The sequence below is a fragment of the Trachemys scripta genome, chromosome 7 (assembly GCF_013100865.1).
Source record: "Trachemys scripta elegans isolate TJP31775 chromosome 7, CAS_Tse_1.0, whole genome shotgun sequence".
In the NCBI taxonomy this organism is placed as follows: Eukaryota; Metazoa; Chordata; order Testudines; family Emydidae; genus Trachemys; species Trachemys scripta.
Genome location: NC_048304.1, coordinates 15155051 through 15182205, shown reverse-complemented (window position 1 = coordinate 15182205; position 27155 = coordinate 15155051). Strand labels below are relative to the sequence as shown.

General features: G+C 40.6%; 1 protein-coding gene across 3 annotated transcripts in view; it reads right to left on the bottom strand.

Annotated features, from left to right (window-relative positions):
- ITPR1 (inositol 1,4,5-trisphosphate receptor type 1) overlaps nucleotides 1–27155 on the bottom strand; it is a 252648-nt gene that overhangs the window by 166461 nt on the left and 59032 nt on the right. For all 3 annotated transcript variants that reach the window (XM_034777902.1, XM_034777903.1, XM_034777904.1), the window contains exons 4-7: nucleotides 7399–7514; nucleotides 4078–4164; nucleotides 1838–1996; nucleotides 47–145 (exon numbers count right to left, since the gene is read on the bottom strand). In XM_034777902.1, coding sequence (XP_034633793.1) covers nucleotides 47–145; nucleotides 1838–1996; nucleotides 4078–4164; nucleotides 7399–7514 — 461 coding nt within the window. The remainder of the gene's footprint in view (nucleotides 1–46; nucleotides 146–1837; nucleotides 1997–4077; nucleotides 4165–7398; nucleotides 7515–27155) is intronic.

Genomic DNA, 27155 nt, shown 5'->3' with positions numbered 1-27155 from the left:
CACCACTGCACTAACAAGCCAAGCTTTTGATTTATTTTACACTTACCTCATTGCACCCAGGATTATCAACCAGTTGGTGACTACTGGCATGAAGGGGCTGGCCAGCATTAACAGGATTCAGGACCACCTTGTCTCCAATGACAACCTGAAGAGAAGTACTTGGCAATCAGATTCAGAAATGGTCCCCAGAGTTACCTTTGTCTGGGTATAAGCAATGAGGTTAGGCCATTTGCTTACAGTTTAGAGCTGTTTCATGCAAAATAAAGGAAAGACACTGGTATCTTTTAAAAAAAAAAAAAACCATCTTGACAACTTCAGAAGAAAATGAAACATTCAGAGTTATTTAAGGTTTAAAGACACCTACACAACAGGGCTGAGTGGCATATAAAGGAAAACTACAATTTCCACTAAGTTTTTATCTTCCATACAGTTATTTCAGTGTCTAACATCTAACAATTAATTCCTAAAACCAAAAGTTATCAGAAAGATTCTCCTCCTCCATGAGGAGTTGATGGGTTCTAATCTACAATGTTTACTCTCAATTAATGAGGTCCAATCAAATGTGGTAAGCTAAGTGCACTTTATCATGGAGGGTGAAGATCCCATGTATCCTATACTTTCCTTCCAAGGCAGTTTCTTATCCAAAGCCTCCCAATCTTGCTTGAAGACCTCACTCTTCCCACGGCGCCCCCCCCCAAAAAAAAATCCATAACAAAAATCTTAGGTGAGGGACTTGAATTCCCCTCAATACAGAGAAAACGTTAATTGAATTTATATGACGTTTCTTCTTTTTAAATTAACTGAACACAAACTACATTAATCTTCAAGGTACTATTCCTGTAATAATGAAATAAAAACAAGGACATTCAGTTAAGGCTGTATTATGTGTAGTGGTGGGATAACTACTATGTATAGTGGTGCAGGGAGGGATAGCTTAGTGGTTTGAGCATTGGCCTGCTAAACCCAGGGTTGTGAGTTCAATCTCCCAGGGGGCCATCTAGGGATCTGGGGCAAAATCAGTACTTGGTCCTGCTCGTGAAGGCAGGGGGCTGAACTTTCAGGGTCCCTTCCAGTTCTATGACATAGGTATATCTCCATATATTTATAGTGAAGTGAACAGTCTAGTCTACATGGATATGGCTATTCTCTATTTCATGGAATCTACTCCGTTTAGGTGCCCTCTATCAGGTTGGACCAGACTGCACTGCACAGCATACCGAAGTCCTTGGCTTCTCTTGAGTTTAGGCTGATGAGGCATGCCAACGTCCATAATGGCTTTGTGAAGTAGAAAATCATTTACTTAGGATTATGGAATGACGACCACATTCATTCTTATGTATCCAATGTGGGAACACAATGGAGATCTCCAGAGATTAAAACCTAGGTATTAACTCAGAATCAACCAACCTTCCACACCTCCCACAAGCAAGGCAACCATTTAGTCTAATTCTGATAAAATTCTTGATACAGAAATTCATAATGGAACAAGACTCATAACTACAGCACCATGAACCAGCATACTAATTATATTTGTTCTAAAGCTACTCAAATGACTTAACATTTCATGCCATTTTGAACTCGGTGGGGATTTAGAAGGCTACTGTATTTAGATTCCTTATTTCTTCCAATCTTAATCGTTCCTCATTTCCAAATCAGTAGTTACCATAGTGATTCTCCTCCCACACTGTTCAGCACAGGAAAAGGGCTGTGGCTGTTAATATTACACGTTATAAAAACCTATGCATTTAATTAGTCAAAAGTAAGGAAGCAACTGATACAAGCTCTTTGTATTTTACACCAAATAATGCATCTTCTGCTGATGCTCGCCTGCACTTACACTGTCTCCTATGGAACGCAATTTGTAGAAAGGCTGTATATAGAACCAGGAACCCTCGTTTCCAGCTTCATCCAGGGTCACCCTCATAGCATTCTTCTCTAGCAGAGCTGGAAGCCTCTTATTTACTGTCAAGTACTTGTTACTTTTTAAGTGCAGCAGCTAGAACAAAAATTACAATTTGTTTCTGTAAAGACAAACATATGTTTCCTTTGATAAACACTGACTAAAGACTATATAATAGTCTGCGAGTCTGATCATAATACATGGAAATTAACTTCAGATGCTAAGATTGAATAGTTATGCTGTCCATAACAAATCCAGAGACAATTGGACTTCTTGTTTTGAATACACTTTTTAGTAGGCTTTAGACTGGTTCATGGCACTGAACAGCTTCCATTTGCATAAATGTCCATATCACACTAATGATAGACAACAGAGAACTGCCTTTGCCAATTATGCTCTATGTTTCAGCAGTCAGATACCAAGGACCATGAGATATTGGTGACAAAACTGTTTTCCTTCAGGGGGATGGGTGAGGCTTCTCTTAAATGGCTGTGCTCATTCTGAGATGGGAGACTAATGAGGTTAGCTAGGAACAATTCTTCTCTCCCCATGAGGTGCCGTTTTATCCTTTTATTTCAATATGCCATGAGATATCATATATAAACCTCAATGCACTGGTGATACATATCTATAGGATATAATGGACCATCTCGTAGTAGCCCCATTGTCTAGCTTACACATTGATTTGGATTAAACATAGCAGAGTTGAATCTTAACGAAAGCAAGACAATGCTTGTAGCTTTGGATGTTTGGAAGCCTTTTGCTGCCTGTTGGCTCATTATTCACATAAGACAGCAGACACAGATTCAAAGAATGAAAGCTTTACAACCGTTAAAGTTGTCAACATCACAGGTCAAAGCATACAAAATTAATCGCCTTAAATCAAATTTGAATAAGTTCTCTAGCAGCATTTTTCTTACTTTTCCTATCTGTACATTTCAATTATTATCAATGGAAATACATTTTGGTTGGTTTGGGTGTGTATGGTGAAGCCAATGTTTACCAACATTTACTGATACAAATCTAATCCTTCCTCCCCTACTCACAACTACTCTCGGTATGGAGCATTGACTGGTTAGAAATGCTTATTGCAATCTCTTGTTCACCTGAAAAACTGACAGATAGGCCCTCTCTCAGATGAGGACATTGCCACAGACTTTCATCATTCTAATGTTACACTTAGGCTAGATTATTGTAGTGAATTCTTTAAAAGACTTGTCTTGAAGTTGTTCCCAATGCTGTAATAGCTGCAGAACAGGACTGCTTGCCTTCTCATTACAAGAGGAGAAAGAGGAACCCTGTTACCTTTGCTCCCTGCAATCCTACTCTGGCTGATGGTATGGTCAGAGGATACAATTCAAAGTACTTGTTTAGAAAGCTGTAGATCCAAATGCTTACAGTTCTCTTGCTCTACACCTCCACCTGGCAGTTGTGATCAGATGAAGTGGATCTGCTTTCAGTCCCCAGAAGGAATCAGAGAACCCTGAGTTGTTGAATGCTCTACCAGTGGTGGTCCGAAGTCCCGCACTGGCTGCATTTAAGGCATGACAAGGCTTGTCCTTGATTATTATTACAACACTTCCCCAGCATCTTATTCTTGGTGTTTGCAACTCATCACTATTCTTTGCATTAGCTGGGAATCCATCTTCATCAAGTGGGGGGTGACTTGCCTGAGGTCTGCTGCACCAAATCCCTTGTTCAGGGTGGACTATCATTGCATTGGTGGGTTGAGTATTTTGGTTCTTCTGTTTTGCACTGGGTTTACTATATGGTGCTGTACAGCATTTGGGGGATAAAGTGAAGATAAAATGAAAGAAGTTCTACAGAATTGTACACCACTGTGTATTTGCCATCTATCACATGGCCAGGTCAAGGCCAGGCAAATGAATGAAGAGTATTCTAGTTTAAAGCATTCAGATGGTGCTCTTAAAAAGGCAACTTTCATAGCAAGATAAAAATGCCTCCATTTTAGAATCTCTCACAGCACACAAAACCATAAATGTAGTTCTTTCTTCAGAGTACCATGCTTCTGGATAACCCTGTCATGGCTTGCAAGACAACACACTGATACCGGAATTCCACTATTTTGGAAGTATAATTGTACCTTGGTGGTTCAAGTAAAACCCTACAGAGCTATGTCTTACAGAGTAGACAGCGTGAACAGGGCCACCGCATACCTGGATAACATTGCCATACTGGATAACCGTTCCCAGCAGTTTCCTGTTTTCAGTCTCATTCTGTTTCTTCTCCAAATCTGCTGCATGCTGAAATTTAAGAAGGAAATTGTGGAGATAGAAAGTGTTGTTATAAACAAACAGTGCTGGCAATTACTTACTGTAATAAAACATCAAGGTACTTCATACAGTTGGAACAAATGTAACCATTTGAAGCTGAGGATCAGATTTCATCCTTTACAATTTTCAGGAAGGAAAATGATTGAATCTGTTCTATTTGAACTATACTGAAGTGAAGCAGCAACTCTGAGGAGTCAATGTTTTGACTTCAAACTGACTGAAGCTTTCTGAATAAAACATGAGATGAAAAGTTTCCAAAGGAAACTGAGCCATGAGAAAATAGGTAAAAAGGAAAGATGGAAAAGAGGGGGATTCATGCTGGCAATCCAATCTTCCACCTGCTCAACTTTAATATAAAATAAAGGATGAGGACTAAAGAACTGCAGATTTGGTCCCCATGTAATCAGGCAGTTTCCAAAAACTTAGATTTTACTTTGCCAAGACAAATCTCCCTCTTCACTCCTCATCCATTAAATCTTTTCATGGTGACCATAGTCATCCTTTTCATTCAATAGGATTCTCTAGACACTTACATACAGCACTGGAAGAAGGGACTGTCTAGTTCTAAACTTCCCAATAAGGGAAAGTTCAGAGTTCATAAAAGTAAGAGATAGGATAGTACTTCCTAGAATCAGGCACAGCACAAAAAACTTCTCTAGATATGCTCTGCTGCAATGCCTTTCAATTTCAAACCTGCTGTATCCATAATTATCTAATCCTGGGACTCTCTTTACCAGACAGACATTTCAACCACATGGAAGCATCCACAAGAAGATATGAGGAAACCAAACCTGATTTATAACCTAATGCTACCACCCTGTGAAAGCCTTAGTTTGTTACTCTACCGTATTGCTTTCCTCTTGATTTTCATTTTATTTTCAAGAGTTGTTTCATGTTGTTTTCAAGACGCTTTGTTTTGTAAAGGTGTACTGGTTCACCTTACACCAAGACCAGAGAAAATACAGATTATAGGGAAGAATTCATTTAAATCGGATGTCAGAGGATGATTTTAAATGAGGTATCGTGCATTTAGGAAGTCTATGCATCAACTATTTTAGTTCTCAAAAGTTCTGCAACCACCTTAGAACTCACTTGTGCTCAGTTACCTGTAGGCAATGCAATGGGAGACAATAGGCTTCAGCGTATCAAAGAGCAACAGTGAGCCATGTGTTGGTAGAAAATAATTTTGCTTCTTTATAACTCCATGTATCTTAAGTCATTTCTGTTAGAAGATATGCTGAGTAGGACAACTGGCTTTCTCCATGAGCATCTCAAGTGTAACTGTACATTTCAGTACAAACAATATGATGCAGGACAATTTAAAATGCTTAAAGATCTAACATTGGGACTGCTAGATTTCAGATTATTCTACAGTGAAAAGGTTTCTTGAACTTGGATATTAACTTTGGGCCCAATTCCGCAAGGCCCTGAGAGCCCTCTAGTCCCCAGGACATCAATGGAAGTGGATGTATCATGCAGAATTGGTCCCTACATTTACATTAATAGAGCAAAGGGATCCATTGCATATAGGTACAAGTGAAGAAACAAGTTAAGTTCAAGTATATTCCAAAAGCTTAAAGTGAACAGACAACACTGCATATGTCAACACACTGGAAAGAACAAATTTTATTTACTGACCACTAGATGTCAGCTTTTCAAATAGCACTGATGTTTGATACCAGTCAAAGTCAAGTGTCCCAGATTTCTAAATCCCTTAAATGGTATTAACTTAAAATAACCTGACCTCAGCATTGGGTTCTCCAGAATAGTCGATAATAAATTCCAACAGTGGACAAATACAAGCCAAAAATGGCAAGTGATTAAGTATAAATCATGGGTCACTAATGTTTCATTAAAGATGACCATGAACTGATCAAAAAACAGAGTAGAAAATGGAAGGCACCAGTTGAACATAGATATTTTTTGCCCTGCAACAATATTAGGACAATAGAATTGTTCCAGTACCTTCTGTGCTTTCATTACATGTTTAAATTGACACAAGTGCCCATGAGTTTCATACAGTCGGGAGCGAACTAAGTTATGGACTATGAATCAAATGCGCACACAGGACCAAATTCTACCCTTCAGTGAAATTGAGTGGGTTTAAAAGATGACAATTTTGCACACGCCCTGTACTTTACCCAGCATGTAATGGTGATTCAAAATGAGCCATTAAATCTTTCTTCATTTATACTGGAATAGTAAAATTTGGCTATTTACTGTGTAAATGTTTCTTCACTGTGATTTATCATTGAGAGACTACCCGGTTCACTTGACAGGGGAATTGAGACTGACCACAACGGGATTTTGGCCTGTTTCAAAAGAATAGAATCAGGGCTTAAGTATCTGAATTGATTATATTAAAAAGAAAGAAAATCAATTATGGCACAAAAGTGACAGCCCACAGTTACCTAGCACCATTGCAAGGGTTTTTCTCTCCCTCTACACTACTGACAGTTTAGGACATATCATCTATTTGTTTACTTTGTGGGCTTTAGAAAAATAATCAGCAGCATTTGTTACTTTATACTTACAGCTGACTTCTACTCTTGTGATTATTTAGTTTGGGAGTGGGGTGGGATACTTGTAAAGTTGTTTGTAGAGTTAATACTTCACAAGCATAAAGTTAAAATCATAGCTTTAAGAAAAAATTGAGGCAAACACTTGGTCTTTGTGCAACAAAGGAGTAGGGCCAACACATTGCTTTCTGCAAGTGATATTTTCCTACAGGGGTGCTTTATAGTTTAGAGTACTGTAGGCTTAACACGGGCTTTGATAGACTAAAAATATTTGGACTTGTAATTTTAACGTGAAGTGCTCCAGCCGTATAATTTTAAGGTAAATATAGTTTATTTAGCACTAAAGCGGATGCTGTCAACATACAATAGTTAAATTACTCAAAGCAATTTCTTAGAAATTTAAAACTGAAAACTGTTCTCTTACCAGGTTTTAACTGCTGAATATACATGCAAGCTTGTTTCAGTAAGGGCAGCCATCACAGATAATTAAATTAGATAAAAGTTTGAAAACACATATGGGAGATGAAATCTGGGGCCTAACAACACAAGGGACTGGATCTCATTAATCTTCTGTAGCAATACCCACATGAGCAGTCCCACTCAACTTAATGGGCCAGATCCTCGGGTGGTGTAAATTACCATAGCTCCATTGACTTCACTGCAGCCTACCAACGTTAATACTTACATGTAGTTTATTGAGTAGCACTGCATCTGTAGTGCTGTTAGCTCCTGGTTTTGCTGCTTTCCAGAACTGCTTCTGTGCAGAGTACCGGTTCATAGGGCATAGCTTAAACAGGCAATCTACAAAAATATAGGAAATAAATAGAGAGACTGCTTTAGCCTTTCAGAATTATCCATTTTTCCCCCTTTAACTTTTAATATTGTCCAAACATTTCAGCTACAGGGAAAGGTTTACAAAACAGATTCCAGGAAAGATCTAAATCTCAGACTGCGATGCTTTTTTGGGTGACAGCAATGTTGCCCCATGAATGGTTTAAAAAATAAAAAATAAAAATGGTGCTGCCAGATTTGTAAAGCAAGACCAGAGAAAGCTGAAACTTAACCAATTCCTGCCAAAAATGCTACCTTGTGAAAAGGGGAATTTCAGTCAGTGGTTCAGCTAGGTAAAATTTCTCAAGCTTTTCCAATGCAAATAGGCAGACAAGTCTTCAGAATCAATATTTAAACATTCACAATAATAACACCTCCTCTCCATAACAGGACTTTTGATCTTGGATCAAAAAATGCTTTCCAACGGTGGATAAGTTTCATTATCCATACTGCACAGCTTGGGCAACTGAAGCAAAAAGACAAGTAAAGTGACATTTCCAAGGTCACACAGCACGTCAGCAGTAGACTTGGTCCCCTGCCTTGTCTTCTTGACCACGGCATGGAAAAAAAGTGTGTCAGTCTAGATATTCCGAGTGTAACATTCCTAGTGAAGCACTGGTACCTGGGCACCAAAGCAAGAAACTTGCGGATCATACAGGAGAAGTATCTTTTACTAATTTCCTAGACACTGTTTAGAAAACATTTTGCCTTGCAAAAACTGGGTTTGACAGCTGATTAGCCATGTTACAAATAAGTTTCTATATTAATGAAAAGCTAACTGATTAGTAAAAGAACTAAATTAGCTGCACTTTTTTCTCTTGTCAGTTGCTTAGCAACTGACAATGCAAAAATTAAATTAAGCTATTCAAATTTAGTGCCTGAAGTAAAGTGACAGACGTTTAATAGCCAAATGCAAAGACAGGTATTCTGGACATCTCTTTGACAATTATGTGGAAATAAAATTTGAGGCTGCTAGTTATATAATGATTTTAAAGGCAACCATTGTATTCATACAGAAGAGTAATGGAATTGGAAAGCTAGATAGTTAAGGGAATACCCATCTTAGAGTCTATTCTGTAGACTGTAGAGTCTATTTCCACAGGGAAACCTAATGGAATATGTGAGCTAATCCCCTGGAGAAAGAAGATAAACCAACTGCAAGTTTAGTCATTTAACTTCATTTGAGATCTTTTATAGCCACTGCAGATACAACACCTGGATGAAATTAATAGGAAACTTCAAGAAACAAGTGGAGGGCAACACAATGAACCCAATTTTCAGAACTAGGCTGGAACAAGGTACACACTAGGTGGCCAAATGGTGGTTCATTAGACTAAGAAATGAAGTAGAGTCATATTGAGCTAATTTGGGGATATGCCCTGATATGGGCACTAGAAAGGACTCAAGTACATCAATTCATAGGGCCACTTAACTACTGATTCATAGCCTTCAGATGCATAACAAATGTGAGAAATGCAGTGTGCCCTAAGCTTTCAAGTTATGTTCTTTCCCAGAGAGTTGCATTTTTAATTTACATAAAAATGATACATGGAGTTTGACAGCAGAGAACAGGATTTAAAAGCCATTGTAAGTTGGTACTTTCAACTAAAACTATGCATGTAAGCAACACACCTGTAATAAGAATTTCTATTTCTGCTTAAGCCACCAGTTCACACAGTGCCAGCAATTAACACACAGCATTGCACAGCAGAATTAATCACACACTGTCTTTAGTCACAGAATAAGTGCATTTCCGAAGCCAGAAGTGTTGTATTTTGAAGTCAAGCTGAACTTTAAAATGGATGTCAGCAAAATAAATCCCTCAGTAGTGTTTTCTTTTTCTTAAAAGAAACATTTGACCTTGACCACTGAAATAGAAACACATGATGCAATGGAGGGAAAAATAATGCAAAATATGCCCACATTCTGTGTCTATTTAAAAAGCTAGAAATCTAAAGCAAACATTAAAAGCACTTGACCCTCCTATTTGAATATTTGTTTTGTGAAATCTAATTCTTAAGTGCTTGAGGTAAACATAGCCTTATTTGCCGACCACCAGCCAAATACAAAATCATTCTAATATGGATGTATTTTATCCAGGGATTACACCCTGACCTGAAAGATTTTACGGCACTGGGATCTCTAAACTGCATGAGTCTATGAACCTTGAAATTTTATATTTATCTATGTCCTAACTGTCTATCAGTCATGGCTAACAGTACAGAAGAGCAGTTATGATTGTGGCAGTATTCAACACAATGCAATCCATTACAGTACAAGTGTTTGTGGAACATAAAGATCTCAAAACACTTGTCAAACAAGAATTAAAAACCTCAACACTCCTGAAAAGCAGACAATTATATCCATTTTAAAGGTCCACAAATGGAGGCACAAAGAGGCTCCGTCTACACTATGAGCTAGGGGTAGGATTCCCAGCTCATGTAGATATATCCACACTATTTCTCATCTGAGATAGCATGCTAAAAACAGTAGGGTAGCCATAGTAGCATGGGCAGTGGTGGTACGATGCAAGCCACCCTGAGTAAAAACCCACTTGAAGCCTATGGTACATACTCAGAGCTGATAGCACCTGCCACTGCTGCTGCTACCTATGCTGCCATGGCTACACCACTATTTTTAGCATGCAGGCTCACATCAAAGCTAACATGAGTATGCCTATGCAAGCTAGGAATCACACCCCAGCTCCAGATGTTGACATAGCCTGAATTATTGGCAGAAGTCAAAACAGAATCCTTAGCAGAAGTTCCCAGTTTCCTGCCACATAAAGCCCTCTTTCCCCTTGGATAAATCTTTATCATACTTTGAGTCATTCTGGGGGGAAAAAAAAAAAAAAAATCTTCTATTAAGCAACCGAACCTGTTATAGTTTTCTGTGCTGGTGACTAAAACAAAGAGATTGTAATTGACTCAGTGGAAGGGGAGACACTAATTAAGAGGTTGAAGCAGCAAGATTACGGTTTTCCAGGGACTGAGGGTGGAAATTCTCCATATCCAAAAATTCCTTCACAGAGGATACCAACACTGCAAGGGCAATGGGTGAAAGAGTTTTGCATTGTTGCACTCTCTGGTGATGCTTTCCCCCACATTTAGCAATGTCCCCAAAAGATATCATGACCATTCCCAGATATTGACAAAAAGAACAGGAGTACTTGTGGCACTTTAGAGACTAACAAATTATTGACTTCCTCTCACTAGATTACTCTGCTGGCCTTGGTGATAAATATAAATACACACCAAAATTACATTAAAAGAGCAATAAGGTTACAAAATCAAGCACTCAAAAGTTAGGAAATGCCAGAATTAAGGTTTCAGAGTAGCAGCCGTGTAAGTCTGTAGCCACAAAAAGAACAGGAGTACTTGTGGCATCTTAGAGACTAACATTTATTTGACCATAAGCTTTCGTGTGCAACCTTAATTCACCTCTCCCCTTTGTTCATATGCATCATAATAGCTTTAATTATATGACCACATTCTATTTTTCCCCCCACAGGAGCCCTGCCTCATTCAGTGCTCAGAAAGGATAGCACTTATTTAATGAGCAGCTATTCAGTATTTTGTTTTCTCCTTGTTCAATTTGTTGCTAAAATTTTAGGCATATTAATCCATGTCCGCTCTAAAAACAGAATTATTAATTTCCTAATGGGCCTTTCAGTAGCACTCACAGTATCGGAGTTCTTCCCAAATATGTATTTATTTGCACATCATCATCTTCATTTTATACACGTGGAAAGGAGTCACAGAGAGATTAAGGTAAAAACTATTTACTAAATTTGGGTGTCCAATCTGAACTGCCTAGGATCTGATTTTTCAGAGTGAATACTCAGCACTTTGTATGATATAGCACTTTGTATGTTCAGAGACCAGCTCCCATTGATTTCAGCTGCAGTTGTGAGCATTCAGCACTTCTGCAAATCAGGCTCTAGAGTCTTAAGTCAGACACTCAGAAAATGAGGACCGTACAATTTGCAACTACCTCTGAAACTACTGATTTAAGCAACCTGACTAGCATCACACAACTGTTTGTCAGCAGGAAGGATAGAATCCAGTTCCCCAGGACAGCATTCAACTGTCTTAACCAGGAGACCATCCTTTTCTCTTCCTGCAATCCCCCTACTTCATTCACTACCCACGTTCCAAGGAGACCCTAATGCACATCTAAATAGAGTGCATCAGGTTGCAGCCCCTCCTCCAGCACCTCTTACTGAGGTCCTGGCTGATTTTTTCCCCACACCTCCTGATCCTGGCAGACTATCCCTGGCCCCACAGAGGTGCAGGCCCTCCTTGTCAACCTCCTTCTGGCAATGACCAGATGGCCATCCATCATACCAAGAGGAAGAAGTTAGATTGGAGGCAGAGGGGTACTCTGCGACTGTGGGGCCTATTTCTATTCCCTTGTTCAGTCACATCTCCAAGCAAAGTTCCTCTGGGTGGTGTCCATTGACCCCCTTCGATGAACAGTGGACGCAGTCAGTGGTTCTCTGCTCCATGTGCCCTTCTCGTTACCTCATTTTCACCATAAGACCTTCACTCCCATCCCCGTTTTTTCATTTGTTGTCCCCTGCAATTACTTGTGGCCTAGATTCACTGCCCAACTTCTTTGGTTGAGAGGAAGGGCCTTTAGCTATGAGCAGGCTTAGGCCCTGGAACCACAATAGGTACACACCTCCCAAATTCAGCGACAAATGAGGGAACGGTCCTACAGACCACAACAGTCTCCTTCAATACTTAACCCTGACTTATCCCAAGAGCAGGTCCATCCTGTGCACTGAGTAAGGCAGGGGTCCTATGGGGAAAAAAATAGTACATGATCATGTAATTAGAGACTGTCTTAATGTATATGCACAAAGAGACCAAAGTAAGGTTGCACAGGCAACATTAATTCTGGCATTTCCTATCTTCTGAGTGCTTGACTTTGAGCCTTAATAATATTCTATAAAACAGAGGAATTTTTTTGCACCTAGGATTTTGAAAAAGCAAACGAAAACATAAATTCAATCATATGACATCATACTGCCACCCAAATGGCTCATCAGCAACGTTGGAACCTTGGATACATGATGTAGACTTCATCCACTTGAGCTAGGGTTGCCAATTGTCTAATCACACAAACCCAAATGCGCTTGCCCCCACCCACTGCCCCAACGTCCCACCCCGCTCACTCCACCCCCCTCCCTCCATCACTTGCTCTCCCCATCTTCACTCAATTTCACTGGGCTGGGGTAGGAATGCGGGAGGGGATGAGGTCTCTGGAAGGAAGTTTGGGTGCAGGAGGGGGATCTGGGCTGGGATAGGGGGTGCAGGAGAGGGTGCAGGATGTAGGCTCCATCTGGGAGGCGCGTACCTCGGGCGGTGGCACTGCGGGTCTAAGACAGGCTCCCTGCCTGCCCTGGCCCTGTGCTGCTCCCATAAGCGACCAGCACATCCCTGCGGGGAGCAGGGAGTCTCCGCGCGCTGCCCGGGCCTACAAGCACCGCCCTTCCAGCTCCCATTGGCCGCAGTTCCTGGCCAATGGGAGCTGCGGAGTCGGCGCGGGGCCGCAGGGATGTGCCGTCTGCTTTTGGGAGCGGCATGGATCCAGGGCAGGCAGTGAAGGACCAGTCAGGTTTTAGTGCTAGTGGGCCCAAATGGCATGGGTTCTGCTCCCCTGGGTTTCAGTCCATGTCCCTTCCATGAAGATTATGGAAATATTTTAGTTTGGCCCAGGCTGGGTATATATTGGCCCAGGCTGGGTATATATTTACTACCTCACTCACCATTTTTGCAAATGGCCACAACTACTTTAGGCTTCTACATATTTTTGTTAATTGTTTGCTTGATTATTTTGAAGTAGAGCACCCAGAACAGTTTGACCAAGGCAAAAGGAAAGTGTTTCATAACACTTTATGTACGATGGATACTCTCCAAAAACTACTGCAACTAAAAACTATTCCTCCCCCTCAAAAAAAAAAAAAAAAAAAAAATATCAAAAGCCTTTCAAACAGGAAATCTATGAAATATGAAATACTTGAGTAAGTCAGCTACAGAATTGCTGAGCATTTCATACCAACATAGCTGTTTCCTCATTTCTTGATAAAAATCAATTGAACTCCTATTATAGAGAGAGTTACTAAAATTAAAAGAAAATTAACAGTTCCCTAGTGAATTTTAACAGTTTCCCTTCACCCTCTTCAGTTCCTGAGGCCAGAGTTTATTCACACTAGCTATTACTGAAAGAACTTTAAATTTGTTTTTTTAAGGAAAAAAAGCTTTAAAAAGGAAAAGATAGAAAAATTTAAGTTGACAAATCAGAAAGCAACTCTACCGTCTCAAAACTACTGCCTGTGAAATTTTCATAATATATAAACAGCATATCAACAGATAAAAAATCCATTTATGTTCAAAACTGAATGAAGATCTCTGAGTGAAAGCGAAGTCTTGTCAAGCAGTGGAGCATGAAGAACAAATTATCAAAACTTATTCACGCTCAGATCAAGTCCATCTTCTCAAAACCCCAGGTCTGATTACTACATTGTCTACTTCTATACCTCTGCCTTGCTAGACTTGAAATGATTCTACATCAGTCAAGGACCTTCAGAGAACTTAGCATAAAATGGGCTATAGACAAATGCAAAGTATTAATCTTTTATGGATTTCCATGCAGAAAAAACATCTGCTTCCACTGAAAGAATTACTGTCTTTGTCAAGGGAAAACTTGCCTTTTCCCTTTCTGGTTTGGGGTTGCATGCCCCAAAACAAGCTTTTCTATCAGGTAAGGTGGCATCAAAACATTTCAAAAATGTTTTCTTCCTAGGAGGCATTAAATAAATAAATAAATAAATAAAATGCTCAGCATCCCAGCCCACTAAAGGCAAGGCAATGACTTGAAAAAATTTACGTACAGGCCAGTGGAAGCATATTTATATTCTAAATGATGAGGACCTGCAGTTTAATTCCCCGTGTCACTGCCAGATCACCCAACATTCAGAATTCAATAGTGCTAGATTAATTACATGACAATATATATGAGGGGTTTATGCTGCTCTGAAAACCATGTTATTTAACAGCATGTAGCAGCCAAGTATCTTGCATGGCTTCAGAGCTTTCAACTCGATCTTTTAAAATAAAGGAAGCCACTCAGTAATACATCTCACCAACATATACCCCTCTTCACCACAGTTCAACTGAAAGACTGTATAAAGGATATCCTGGACACATTTTAATTGTTTTGTACAACTAAGCCAGAGATAACCACCCACAGCGGACACCGAGGAGACACTGGGCAACCAGCCTCATGCCATTTCTCCTCTGCCACAGTTTATGCTCACGGAAGCTGCCACCTAATTTTTTGAAGTCTTACCAGTATAGAAGCCAGCACTGTTAGCATTAGCAACTTTGTTGGATGGTGTATTGGAGCTCAAACAAGCAAGGCAGCAGCAGAGTCAGTTCAAACAAATAAGGAAATTTGACACACCTGGGAGATGGTTGGTAAGCGATAAACTGTTAGTGATTACTAGATATGAGCACTACGGAGCCTGGGATGCTCACTACGTTAGCTCAGCAACAGGGCACTGCAAACCAGTGCTAGCAAAAGGCCTTGGCCCTAATCTGATTCCAACAAAAGAGATATTGTGAAATAACTACGAAAATAAACTTCTGCTGAAGAACGCAAGGCAGTTGAGTGCAGATCGTGTGTAAATATTTTTACTTCTCAATAAAGGCCACTAGGCATACAAGCAGCAAGCTGGTTTCTGCTTTGACAAGACAGAGGATCATTTAGTAACCTGAGATACAGCGTGATGTGAGAGATAACTCAAACCAGCCCCAAAAGAAAACATGGATAGAAAAAGGGCAAACCACTTGAGTCCCATCACAAGAGAAGGATGGCAAATGAATATGATTCATGCAGCTCCAGATACATAAGCAGATGCGATGTCAGCAGAAGGGAGAACAAGTACTGATCTATTCATACTTGGGGGGAAAAAAAAAATGAGGAGCCCGGTGGCACCTTAAAGACTAGCAGATTTATTTGGGCATAAGCTTCCGTGGGAAAAAAAACACTTCTGTAATTTTCACTCCATGCATCTGAAAAGTCATTTTTTTACCTATGAAAGCTTATGCCCAAATAAATCTGTTAGTCTTTAAGGTGCCACCGGACTCCTTGTTGTTTTTGTGGATACAGACTAACACGGCTACATACTTGATTCATACTTGAAAAACTTGACAGAGAATCAGACTCAAGGGCAACCAGCTTTCAAGAGGTAGCACCAAAAGGGACACCGAGAAACAGCAAAGTCATCTGAGACTGGTGACTTCATAGTGAGGAACATAAGCTATATAAAGAAACAAAAACACAGCATGTTGCTTGCTGAGAACCAGTACAAAGGATGTTATGATGAGTATGCCAGATACCCTTAAGAACAGACTATGAACAGTGGGAGTTAGTTTACACAAAATCAAATTAGAACAGTCAAAGTGATTCAAGTTAACCCCCCAGATTCCAGGATCTGGGAAGTCAACCAAAATCAACCATAGATCCTTCTAATGCCCAATGCAAGTGAGGAACATAGATGGATATTAAAACCAAAAACCAAAAAACTAATTCACAACGACTAATTTGGTGTCTCCTCCTGTGCATAAATTGCTCAAAAAACAACCTACAGCTTTTGTGTTTGTTCACCAAGCTAAATTATTAATTGAAATACCCAATCAAAACATATCAACAACGTATGTTTTTGGCAGAACACAAGGAATCGCATATTAGATGTTTCATGGACAGATTCCACAACTTCACGTACTTTAATGGACTTTCCTTGGTTTTCATCATCTGTCATCACCTTAACGTTGCCATTTCCCAATTCAGGTTGCTCTTCATTACCTAGGCAGTCAAGAAGGCTGCTACATAACCGTTTTCATAAATTAGGCCATTCCAAGGCACAAGACAGCAGTCTTAAATATGAACCTTGGAACACTGGCCAGCCACAATAAAAGACAGACAAGATGCAATGGATGTGGTTTAATTAGGCCACAGCTTTATTCATTTACAATATCTGGGAGTAACCTGCAATAAATGTTATGATGCAGGTCACCATCATTTCCATTTACACATAATCGCCAACCTGGTCCCAGCCATCCCGTTGTTGGGCCCTCGCCACCCTCCCCTTGCATAAAGGGAAAAGGGGCTATAAAAGGGGGTGGGTGGTCAGCTCCCCGCTGTTCCAGACATAGGAGTTCCAACTTCCCCTTCCTCAATTCCCCTACAAGAAGCTTTCCTTCAAATCTTTTTCCAATTCATTTTATCTAGTAACTGTATCCCCCAAATAAGGAGAATATGCACTGGACATCTATCACGAGTTTTACATGTTAAATTGTGACGGTATAATCTAACCGCCTCCCCTTCCCCGCCCCTCTCCACCCCACGGGGTCCAGATCTGCTGTGGGGAAGGTGGGGGAAAAAATACCAACCTACCCTTATTCAGATAATCTGGCAGTGAGTGAAAAATTCCTTCCCAGCCTCCAAGGTAAACGGGGACTCATGTAATGTCCACAGTAGTCATGAGAAAACCTGCTCCTTGTGTAAATTTCATGGGTGAGTAGGTGCTGTCAGCCCAGTCCCTGTAAAAGAGGGCTTCTTGGGGTCTGTATAGGATATAAATCCCCTCCCCCCATTCTTCTGGTCAGCAGGAAGGGCAATGACCCTCCCCGACATGGCACCAGCTGCTTCCTGCCCATCCCTGTGAACTTCCCCCAAATCCCTCTCTTGTCCCAATGTACGTGTGTGTGTGTGTGGGGGGGGGGAAACTTATAGGGCAACACCCCTTTTCTTCTGGCCAACTGGACAAGGACGCTCCTGCACAGAGGCTGTGGTGAGCACATTCTTTTCTCACCACCTTGGAGGTCTTTTGTTCAATCCATACTGTAGGGTTTGGGGTGGGGGATTATTGACAAGGAGGGGCATTCGCCAATTAGTTTACTTATCATTTCATTTTAATTTTCCACTGTCTGGCCCCTTAGATTCCAGTCTCACATTTAATTCTTTACTTCCTCCACTTTGCTTGCTCTTCTGCTACAGAGCTTTTGCTCACAAGTGCTGCCACTGAATTCTTTAATTAAAAAACAGCACTGAAGCGGGAGGGTTTATACTGGATGAGGAAAGGGGGGCTGTTACACAGAGGGTATAAGCACAGCAAAAAAAAGTAGATCAAATCTCAATTGCAGCCTAATAGCATGTCCCTTTTAAGCAGTTTAAAGAGAGTCTGATTATGTTATTGACAGTCAGAGCTGAAGTAACTGAGCACAGTAATAAAAATTGTGTCTATTTAAGAGTCCTTTGTTGTGAGTCATAAGAAACTAAGATTGGCCACCACTACTAAAAGAATAGTGGAAAACCAAAGGCCAATATTTCCAACAAGTAGCTTAATAGTTCTGTTTTTAAAATACGAATTTGGCCATTACAACAAAATAAAAATAAACAGAGGGAACTCAAACACCTCATATCATTATGGAAATGGAGAGGGGAGAGGGAGGGAAGGAACTTCCTAAGAGAAGATGAAACTGAATCAGATGCATTAATAACTGGTAAGTCTAACGTGACTGTGGTGCACAACATCTTCCATATGAGAAGTTCTTTAAAGTGCCCCTCAGGGTGTCCCAGAAAACAAAACAACCTTCACCTCTCCATGGCTGTGCTGTCCCCCACACTTGTGGCTTATGGCCTTCCTACTTCTTCTTTAAAGGTAACCACATCACTACTCCTGTACCACCACTTCTCCTCTCCTCCACACAGCCCACAAAGGACTTTCAGGTCATAAGAAGTTACACTACCAACACCACAGACGCACCCGATGCTTCACAGGGTGGAGAATACAACATCCGGCAAGACATGTGTGCAGCACAGTTGTCAACAAGTTTATGATAAAAAGATATATCCTATAATCTTGGACAGAGTCAAGCAGCATCATTTGATAGATGCCAGCAGCGCAGAGGAGGAAACGTGCCAGATGTGGACAGTCTTGGCTTAATTTTAGAAGACAACAGCCTGGAGGTGAGTGGAATACAATAATGCTGCTGCACTCCGCTGTGCTATGCTTCCATACAAGGAGCAAAACTAGCACATTCAGTCGAAAATGGGCTGTGTGTTAGACTTGGGAAAGCAACAGGTAGAAAAAAAAACAAAAAATAAGTAGAGCTTTGCCCTTCACCCCACCTCCGATCCCCAGCCAATTCTCTGCTTGAGTTTTCCACAGCCTTCATGGAGGCCCAACTATCTCTCTCAAAAATCTCTCCAGCAACCAGCACTCTTTTGGCTGAGCATGAGAAAATACTCCTGCTGAAACCTATCAGATGCTGCTGCTCGGATACGTCCAAGATCATTTAAGGGTGCAAGCCACTCCCCGTCTCAGGAATGGAGCACCCAAGAGTCCACTAGAGCATGCAAGTAACTAAGACTGGGCCGGCCCCCCCCATTATGTAGTTTCAGAGCTAAAAAAAAAAAATTCTTTTGTGTTCCAAAGTGCACAAAGAAGTTTATGTTAAAAAGTATTGACTGTAAACATCAGCCCTGCTGTGCGGTGTCAGCCTAACATGGTTTACACTAAAAAGAGGTCTTCATACCAAGCACTCCTACAATCCACAGCACCCCAGGTTCACAGCCATGAGGAGTTAAATTCTGGCCTCGCTGCAGCTGAAAGTTCTATAGCTTTAGAGATCAAAAACGAAAGTGGAAAATAGTCCCTAAACTAGTTAAACAGCCCCTTCCAGGAACAGCTAAAAGCAATGCTTTACCAAATAAGGCAAGTGAAAGCTAAAAGCCAGAAAAAAAACCAGACCCATGTTGTATCTTTCAAAAAAGTCAGACAGCTGGATAACAGAAATGTGAATGCGCCAGTTTTACTAGAGTAGATTGCAAATGGGAAGAACAAATGTTCAGAAACCATGAACGGAAGCAAGGGCTGCCAAGCAGGGGCCAGAAGGCATTTCTCCCAGGCTGCTGGAGCCTAAGCCATGTTTTCATTAAAGTACAATTTTGTAAAAAATAAATAAATGAAATATATCTCTAGATCAAACAGGAATTAATTCAGGGAAGGCCCATGGCCTGTGTTATGCAAGAGGTCAGACTAGATGACTACAGTGGTCCCTTCGAGTCTTATCAATCTAAACAACGCACCATCATCTTCTGATGTGGGCTATGAGGTTACCAGGGGCTCGCTCCTTTAAGAAGCTGCCAGGAGGTGCTCGGCATCCCAGACGAGGCGCTCAGCACGTCACAGGAGTGAGCCCTAAAAGTCTAAGATGCACTGTGAATCCTGGACTGTCATACATTGACACTGTTGCACAGGATGGTATAAATTTTACTGGACAAGGGAAGTGCAATATTAAGATAGAGTTACTTACCAATAGAAATAAATTCTTCCCATTTAAAAACAAGGGATTTCTTGGTTTTTGTTTGTTTAAACATTACAGTAGATTTGGATAACTTATTTTAGGCTAGGTCTACACTAGAGACCTTACAGTGGCACAGCTGTATCTATGCAGCTGCGCTGCTGTAAGAGCTTTCATATAGCGGCTCCATGTTCACAGGAGAGAGCTCTCCCATTGACATAATTAAACTACCTCAAACGAGCAGTGGTAGATATGTCAGCAAGAGAAATTCTCCCGCCGACATAGCGCTGTGCACACTACCACTTATGCTGGCGAAATTTATGTTGCTTGGCGGGGGTGGAGCAGGTTTCCCCCACACCCCTCATAGACTCAGACTTTAAGGTCAGAAGGGACCATTATGATCATCTAGTCTGACCTCCCGCATAATGCAGGCCACAAAAACTGACCCACCCACTTTCCCTTAACTCAGCTGTTGAAGTCCCCAGATCGTGATTTAAAGACTTCAAGTCGCAGAGAATCCTACAGCTAGCGACCCCTGCCCCATGCTGTGGAGGAAGGCGAAAAACCTCCAGGGCCTCTGCCAATCTACCCTGGAGGAAAATTCCTTCCCGACCCCAATTATGGTGATCAGTAGAACCCCGAGCACGCAGGCAAAATTCTCCAGCCAGACCCTCATTGACCATTGATACTATTTACCAGCGATGGCACGTTATTGACTAATTGACTAAAATCACGTTATCCCATCAAACCATTCCCTCCATAAACTTATCTAGCTTAATCTTAAAGCCAGAGAGGTCTTTCGCCCCCACTGTTTCCCTCGGAAGGCTGTTCCAAAATTTCACCCCTCTGATGGTTAGAAACCTTCCTCTAATTTCAAGCCTAAACTTCCCCTGAGCAACATAGTTTTGCCGACGTAAGTGGTTGTGTAGATATAGCCTTAGTTTCTCTTTTCTCTTCTACAAGGGGAAAGGAAAGGTATCAAACTACATTTTTAGCTATCTCAGAGAATAAACAAGGTGAGCACCAACATTTTAATTATCAATAGCCCTGGAGAGAATTTTCTTTTCTTTGCTGGCTTTGTTTCCACGTGCCTTGAAAGAGCAATTTGCAAGTGCTCAAAATACATTACAAAACTGATCATTTCCCCCACAATTTCTGGCCAACCCCATTACATAAGTTTCAAGAGCGGCACTGTTTTTTACGTACTCCTGTCTTTTGCAACTAACAGCACAGAGCATTAGTTGCAAATTCTGCTCTTAACGCAGGAGACAATTCTGCTCCTTAACATCTTTTTTTCTCCGGCTAACTGTAAGTTCTTCTTGCAAATGTACATTGCACAGTGCAGCTTCTTGGGTCCCTGGACTTGTGATGGCTGAGAACGTGTTCATGAAAAACGTGGGCCATGGCATCATGCAATATGGATAGTATCATATGCAGAATTCAGAGGTGTAGCAAAAGTCTAGAGGTAACTTTTAAGTGTCAGTCAATTTTCTTTTAGCTTCTTTGTCCAACTATTAAGTGAACAAAGTGCCTAATGGTTCCTCTGAGTGCAACAAATTAATGTGACAATGCCCACCTTATTTCCCTGAATCTTCTAGAGTCGAAGCAGAAAGCCAAGAGTGAGTAGTAGTGGATGGTAGCATATGAAGGAGCAAGCAATAGACTTTAAGCTCTTCGATCTATCAATCGGAAGAACAGCATGTGTCCAGGGTGAATCTCCTTTAGTGCACCATCAGGAATACACCACCTTTTATACCAAGATACAGTAATTCAGGGGGGAAATCTGCAGGCACAACTTCAACATACAAGTGTCCAATTCTGAAGGCTGGTTATTTCCTAAATGTCTTTGCCTTCTAGAAGAACAATGTTTGCTAACCTTTGAATTAAAAGCCTTATTTTTTGCTGCCTTCTTACATAAAGTGAGTAATCCAGATCAGGTTTATTCCCCTTTCCAGCAGAATTTCATACCTATACATACCATCCTGGCCTTCAAACCCTTTTCTGCAGACTGCAGAAATAGTCACGTTAGTGTGGTGTTTGAAATCTGCAAGTGGGATGCCACTCAAAAGCAACATTACACAGACAAACAGCCATGTACTGTTACTATCAGATACAAAAATAACTAAAGCTTTATGCCTTCCTTTTTCTTCATCTTGAAAAGCATAGTGGTGGGAAGGACTAAGTGAAAAACATATGGTTGTAACCAAAATCTGCTCTTTCAAGCTTTCTTGGTTGGGCTTTGTGCTGCAAAGTGTTACTCTAACGAAACAAAGATTACAACAAGATAGCACAGGACAATCGCATCCTCGGGGGGCATGGATGACCGTTATGTCGTGCTCCCCGTCAGTACTTGGCCCAGGCTGGGGAAGCTAATGATTCAACCCACAGACCAAATTTGGTGATGAATCCTGGTCATGTGCCACCTGAGGCACGTTGCACATACACGAAGAGGAAGTTGCATCCTCTACAGAAAGTGACGTAACTCAATGTACCTTACCCTTTGACCTTCAACATATTACCACTGTGGTACACAGGTTTCTATTTAGTCTCCAATACACTTGCATTTATACACATTGGTAACTTAGGTCTATTTCTTATAAACCGATAGAAGGTAGTGTTTACTCAAGTCACATCCATCTAAATTCATTTTTCATTTAACAAAGCTGGTTCCAACCACGTTTTAATCCTATTTCCCTAGCCCCAATTTTACACAGAGAACAAGAATTAGCAGTTTCCATTATTTAAAATGATCTTTCAGCTGCTCCACTGACATAATGGCAATGTGCCAAATGGTATGCAAGAGAATTGGATTCAGAAACTATGGATAGACTGCTAGGAGACAGTAGAACCATGCCAGCTGTGCCACTTTCTGAAAACTTCCCAACCAGCACACTGGAGAAGCATTAACAGTGACAACCCCTTTGCACTGTGAATGCCATCTTCCCAGGGAGGGCAGATGCAATAGTAATCTAATAATTCAGAGCAGCACATTCACATATTTTTCAGCATCCAAAATAAAGCTCTATTTCCCCCACCCCGTGAAACAAATAGCCTGCTCTTGTTTCATTTGCTCCAAAAATCACTGAATTCTATTTTTGGAATGTAACTGCTTGAAAACTCAAGCCTGGGATGCTTCTCTTCCATCACCCCATCCTCTACCCCCAAAATCCACATCAGTATAAATATGAGAAGACTGCATCCACTACTGTACTGTACAACTGATTTACAAAGATCACCTTGTAGAATAAAACACAGTGGCTGTTCAGACAGACAAAATGATTCCTCTTGTACTGCAGCCTGAAATGGAGAATAACCCTGAAAGAGAAAGTAAGAGTTGGAAACAAAAACAAGAGAAACGATGCTCACGTACTAGGATTTGCCTGGTTTCTCAGAATTAAAGTAGCAGTTTAATAAGTGATTGAGGCCCTCCTGTTTGCTTGTAAGCCTACTCAAAGTCCACCAGGACTATATCAACAGTGACATCTGATAGATCATTTCACCCTTCCTGTGCTAATTTCTGTTCTCTGCCATAAAAAAAAAAAATTAATAGTGCTTGGCATTGACAGCTAGAAGAACGTTAAATGCCACCATCTGATGCTAGCCTTCCCACATTTGAAACAATGCTTTGAATATTCATGTCTCTACTTAAAAAGGAAAACGTCAAAATTACAGATCAGCCTATGACTACCCCCTCCCTTTTTTTAATACCTACGTGTAGAGTCCACATGCTGTAATTTTGGCCTTTAACCCCTTCAGTGTCACCACGTGCTTTTAAAGAAAAGAGAAAAGGAAAGAAAGAGAAGGAAAGCTTTTGCCAGTAACCCACTGCATTAATGAAGAACACCTACACCATTACTGGACTAGGCATGTGAAGATGCAAAAAAATCAAGTAATACGTTGAAGCATCCTAGATATTATTGTGGAAAGTAAGCCACTTTAAATGTTAGGCGCTACCTTGGGACAGTTACACATTTGTAGAAAGGGTCCTAATATTGAACTCCATCTGAACAGGAGCATAAACATTCATACTGTCTGAAGTCTCAGGTCATGAAGCTTGCCAGATATATTGACTGATGTCGTCCTCAGTCTTCCTGATCTCCAACTTCTATGACCAGTATTCTAATTCTAGTAGACCAGACATTGATATGTACGGAGTGTACCAAAACAAAAACTAAGTGACAAAAGTAGTAAAGATTCAAGTCCATCTATAACTGGAAACATGAAATTTCCATGTACAGGCACGCTGTTTAATTCTGGGTGGGAGTAGGGGGGGGGGTTGCAGGAGCAGTAAGAGGCCTGGATACAATGTGCTCACTAACTGTGAAAGTCTAAATAGCTGCACAGTGAGAGCGTGACGCAAGAAGGGGAAGTCACCAGAAGCAATGGCCTACACTTTTCACTCATTTTTCTCTTATTAATGCAAAAGCCTATAAGCCATACCAAGAACAGGACTTTTGTAGGCATCCTAAAAGGAGCAACAACTGCCATTTTTCTTTTCAAATACGTTTCCTGCACATTAGAAATACTGAGGTAGGGTAGGAGTTCCATGTTTTTTGTTATAGACTCTTCGGAGGACTAGAAACATCACATTAAGCTGAACTCCGAGCTTTCCTAAAACGAAAGGGGACATCCAGTCGTACGCAAAAGATACTGGCTTGGTACAGCACACTCCAAGTCACGTTTTTCTTTACTGCTTATTTACGGTTTCACTGTAGGTTTTTCTGGTCATTGGTATATCTGTTTTACACTTAAAACCTCAACCATAATGTTCTAATGAACTATTCTGGGCTTTAATTCCATTAAAGAAAAAAAGAAAGGACAAAAAAAGAGAAAGAGCAACAAACAACAACAACAACAAAGGATACAATATAAAACCATACTGGAAACATCAACAAATCATTTTATAAAATGAAGGGATTGCTTCAGTTAAAGAGTTAGAAAAGGAAACCCACTTGGGTCATACTTTGCCTTCTGATCTTAGGCATGCTCAAAATCTGTTTCACACTGAAGTATCATAGCAAGACAGACGTATTGTACATATTTACAACAATTTATAGTAAGATGCTAGAGAGCAAGGAAGCTTTTCAACTAAATAAATCATTGTACAAGATTAAAGCAAGTTCAAAACCAATCTTTTCTTAGGGATCCTAAGTTTGCATGATTAAGCATTTTAAGAAACATTTCTGATGTGCAGACTTAAAAAAAAAACAACAGAAACCAAACCCACAGTATATCAGGACTGACCATGGAAAATGGAGCCAGCAATTTAAAGAGAATGCTTCATTTTTCTCTATTCACATCAACTCCGGCTGAGGTCTGTGCTCCAATTTTCATCAACAGACAAGCATAGCTTTTACAGGGTGAAGCACCATTTAAGGTATGGTTCAAAACATTACAAGGGCTCAACATTTAGAGAAACAGATAAACTAGTTACGGAAACTCCTACAGAATTCCCATGCAATAGTTAGTGCTTTACAGCTGTAAGTAGTTAGTGTACGAGCTACCCCATGAGATGCAGATAATCACTCTCTTTTACAACATAGGATAACAAACTTAGTAAGTTTGAGTGATTTGGCCGAAAGTACATCACTAAGAGTCAGGACTAGAAGTCTCAAGTGCCCAGAAACCAGCCCTGCACTCACCCCACTAGATAATCCCCCCCACTGCTAGTTTCAATTTTTTCTGTTAGCATGATTCTGCAAATAAGCAACACTGACAACAATCCACATATTGTCCAAAAATCAATGTGTGTGTCTGGGGAGGGGGGAAGCTTCCTGTATTTGAAATAGTTCCTTCCACTTAAGATTTCAGTGCTACTATCCACCTGTTCAGGTAGGAATTTCTTAGATTGCTTTGGGCTGGGTTACAACATAGCCCCCTGAAGTTATATGAACCTTCATTCTGCACTTGAAAATACTCTAGTTAGTGGGATGCTCAACTACCTCAAAAGATACCTTGTTCCACCGGATAAGATTTACTTTCCTTATCATATTGTACTTGTACTAATGAAAATATCCAAACTGCTGCAGAACTATGTAAAAGACTTCTCACGTTAACCAAGGTGTTGGCTGAGGTTGTACCCATAGGCCTCAATGGTTGCTGTATGATTTTTAAACAAAGACATATTGATCAACCAAACGTGGCATATATGGGGATGAGAGTAACATGATTCTTGCAACTCTAATAGGGAAATTTGTACATATTTAGTGTTGTGAGATTTCATAAAGAAACCACTGAGAGGAATGACCAAAAAAGAAGAGGTCTGCATCTCGAGACTTGCAAATTTCCATTTAATATTTTCAAGGGGCCATGCAATGGGGAAAGGACACCTCTCCTGTTCCTTCCTACTACCTCAGTGGGGGGGGGGGGGGGGGTTTGCTGCTCTTACTAACGGGTATAAGAGGAGTGCATTTGGGACAGAATCCTTTGCTTGAACCTATGCTCAGTTATCCTGAGATCAGTTACACAGAAATTTTAAAACTATGAATTAACACATGCAAAATCTGTGACTTGCAATTCTGCTAACGGTACCTAGGCTCTTATGACACCTATCACTCTGGCATCCAAACACTTCACTGTCACAGCTTGATTTGATCAGCTGATAAATGTTTTTGTTTCCAAAGCTACACAGAATCTTATCCATGAACAGCACAGATAGCTACGTAAGCAAATCAGAGTGACAGCCACAGATAATTGAAGGTTCAAAAGATTAGACATGAGCAAATAAGTAATTAAATAAAAGGAAATGAGGTTTATACAGCTGGCCAAGTGGTAAGAACACTCCAATCAAAGGATTGCCTAACTAACCTATTTCTCCTCTCAGTATCAATAAGTTTATTGTACTAACTCTGCCCAATGTTTACAAAGCAATCTTAAAAATCCAAAGCAGCTACAGCACACCTGCTACAGGAGCTATGTTATTAAAAACAGTATTTGTTTAAACAGCGCATAAAGGTTTACAAGATTGCCAAGGCTCTCTTGACTACAAACAAAGGCTCAGGGGTTGCAACGGGCAGAGGAGAGAGGGGCAGTCATTTCTGCTTTCCTCTTCAGAGAGTCACCCTTTCCTTGGTACCTTCAGAGCTATTCCGGGTGCCTCCACACAGAACCCGTCAATAAAGAAGTTCCCAAGCTTGTTTGTAGAAGACCCTAAAGCAGCCTCAAGTATTCTATCCCTGCTTCCCATTATCCTCCTCTACCACTACCCCTTTTACTCACTAACCCACCACCATTA